General features: G+C 42.2%; 1 protein-coding gene across 1 annotated transcript; it reads right to left on the bottom strand.

Annotated features, from left to right (window-relative positions):
- Positions 1–444: 444 nt before the first annotated feature.
- Positions 445–2,400, bottom strand: LOC309550271 (uncharacterized protein; the record flags this gene model as incomplete). The annotated part of the gene is made up of 2 exons (XM_082250679.1): positions 445–1,005; positions 2,328–2,400. 2 exons carry the CDS (start codon positions 2,398–2,400, stop codon positions 602–604), a joined length of 477 nt encoding a protein of 158 aa, XP_082106805.1. The 3' UTR covers positions 445–601.
- Positions 2,401–2,978: the final 578 nt, after the last annotated feature.

Here is a 2,978-nt window from a genome sequence, read left to right as displayed (position 1 = left end):
GCATTTGCCCACCAAATATGACAAAGTTTTGCCATATTCAAGGTAATAGAGTGATTTCCTATGATCGTCAGCTCCATCTAGTGTCCATAATATGGCATTTTCCCTGAAATACCTCCATCAGAAAGAATAGTGCAATACTGCACTATGGACACTAGATGGAGCAAAATATCATAGAAAGGAATGTATGAAGTAAAATATAACCAACATTTCTCCAGACTGGATGAAAGCTTCTCACATTTGTCCACAAATAATTTTAGAAACAGACAAAAAGTGTTTGTGAAATCTTCCCGCACAAAATGTACTCAGCCAATGAAAGGTGATGACCCAATTTTTATTTTTCTACTGATATCAATGGCCAAAACGGGACAAACCTTCATCTATGTCTCTGGTGATCTCTGATCTCCTTAAGAAGTGTTTCTTACATTATGAAGATCAGCCATGGAGTATATCTGAGGTGTATATCAGGGTGTGCTTCTTCCACACATGTCAACCAACATTCATATACAATACATTTCCCGCACTCAAGGCACTAATACACCTCAAGGGTTGTGTGGGATCCCTGATGTACAGGAAGACAGGACTTCAGTGAGGAACAATTCCCTCACTCAGGACAGGAAAGTGGCTTCTCCCCCGTGTGAGATCTCTGATGTCTGTAAAGATTGGACTTCACTGAAAAACATTTCCCACACTCAGAACAGGAATATGGCTTCTTACCAGTGTGCAATCTCTGATGCTTGGAAAGATTGGACTTCACTGAAAAACATTTCCCGCACTCAGGACAGGAATACGGCTTCTCTCCTGTGTGAGATCTCTGATGCATGGAAAGATTGGACTTCATTGAAAAACATTTCCCGCACTCAGGACAGGAATACGGCTTCTCTCCTGTGTGAGATCTCTGATGTGTGGAAAGACTGAACTTCTCTGAAAAACATTTCCCGCACTGAGGACAGGAATACGGCTTCTCTCCTGTGTGAGATCTCTGATGCTTGGAAAGAGTGGACTTCTCTGAAAAACATTTCCCGCACTCAGGACAGGAATACGGCTTCTCTCCTGTGTGAGATCTCTGATGTGTGGAAAGATTGAACTTCTCTGAAAAACATTTCCCGCACTCAGGACAGGAATACGGCTTCTCACCGGTGTGAGATCTTTTATGCACATTAAGCTTGGATTTAAAACTGAAACACTTCCCGCACTCAGTACAGGATAACCTCTTATCTGTTGGATGGGGTTCCTCAGGATAAGAGGAATACGATGGTCCGGCACCATCCCTCACAGTCTGAGGTTCCTCAGGATAAGAGGAATACGATGGTCCATCTACACTGTGTGGTGCCGGATGGACATTTGAGGTAGCCGGGTTTTCTCCTGGACTATACTGTGTGATGTCCTCATCTTCTACTTTACAGTCTGGAGACAAAGTGAGACAATCCTCTGAGGTTTTCCTCATCTCCCGTCCATGTACTAAAATAGAAATACAAAGATTATTACTAGACATGAGCAGATTGGTTCCCCTAAACAAGGACAGGCTGAGCCCCACCAGAGGTCAGAGAGTGAGGATGGGGGGAGAACAACCAAGATGAAGACTGGACTGATCCTGAAGACCACCATCATTGGGCTACTGACTCCTCCCTCATTATCACTTTCTGTTTAAGGTTCCAAAGTCTGAGGATGTTATCACATTATTATCACCATGTAAAAGTCTGTCCTCCAATCAAATCATCAGATATAAAATGACCAGCTGGTAGAAAATAGGTGTAACACAAGAGAATCCATATTATGTGTATGTATAGCAGTGGGTAGAGGGGAGAGAGCAGAAGTCAGGAGTATGTAATGTACAACATAGAGTATATAGTGCAGGGGTCAGGAGTATGTAATTATACAACATAAATTATATATTATAAAATACCCTCCAATGGAGTGGGGACTAGACAAAACAAATTCCAAAAACATGGCATATAAAACAATATCCATTTTATTACATACAGATTAAAAACTAGATTATAAAAGAATGTGGCTTGTGAACATTTGTGTAATACCATGCTGAAAATAGAGGCTGAATTGTGACCATCTAACATGAACTTCCAGACCAACAGGCTGGAGCAGAGTGATTGGTGGTGCAGCTGAGCTGCCAGAACAGCACCGTGCTTTGCTGTTATCGGTGTTTTTGCAGCAACACCACCCAGCCTGATGAATCTGTGAGTCTGGAAGCTCATGTTAGATGACCTCAGCTGTCCGCTCTGTATTCAGCATTACACTTACCATTGGGCGACAGTTCCATCTAGCAGTGTGGTGTTGCTGTCACTAGTGTAATTACATCCATCTGAGGATACCTGGTCCTATTTTGATGCCCCCTGTGGCTATGCAGACAATCACAGCGCCCTCTGTCTTAAGCCTAAGCATCATGGTGGCACAATTTCTTGTCTTTATGATCCTTGGCTTGTCCATGTGAAGGCAGTGTATATGGCCGGAATACCTTTATACCATATGAGCATCCCGAAGAAGACTGCCAACCCTCATTTTTGAAACGCCTCGGATGTCTCATTTCATTATTATGTTTTGGTTGAGGTCTTGGTAATCATACCGGTAAACTGCTATCTCACAAATGTTCACAAGCCACATTCTTTTATAATCTAGTTTTCAATCTGTATGTAATAAAATGGATATTGTTTTATAATCCATGTTTTTGGAATTTCTTTTGTCTTATATGCCCATATTAGTCCCTTCTCCTATGGAGGGTATTTTTTGGATGTTATGACCGGGATGATTGCATTCTCACAGCTTTCCACCATTTACATATAATATAAATTATATAGTGTAAGGGTCAGCACTCTTAAGCTTCCACTGATTCCTGAACACCAATATTATATGTTTACATGAGGCAATTTGCAGAGATCCCACACCGCTGCCTCCCATCTCCTGAGACTGCACTCAGTGACTTGGGTGTGAGACTATACAGACATATCCCTCCACCCGGCACAGCC

Source organism: Pelophylax lessonae (genome assembly GCF_965119305.1).
Source record: "Pelophylax lessonae genome assembly, chromosome: 3".
Lineage (NCBI taxonomy): Eukaryota > Metazoa > Chordata > Amphibia > Anura > Ranidae > Pelophylax > Pelophylax lessonae.
The sequence above is the reverse complement of the archived record's forward strand: the minus strand, read 5'-3'. Positions and strand labels throughout refer to the sequence as shown.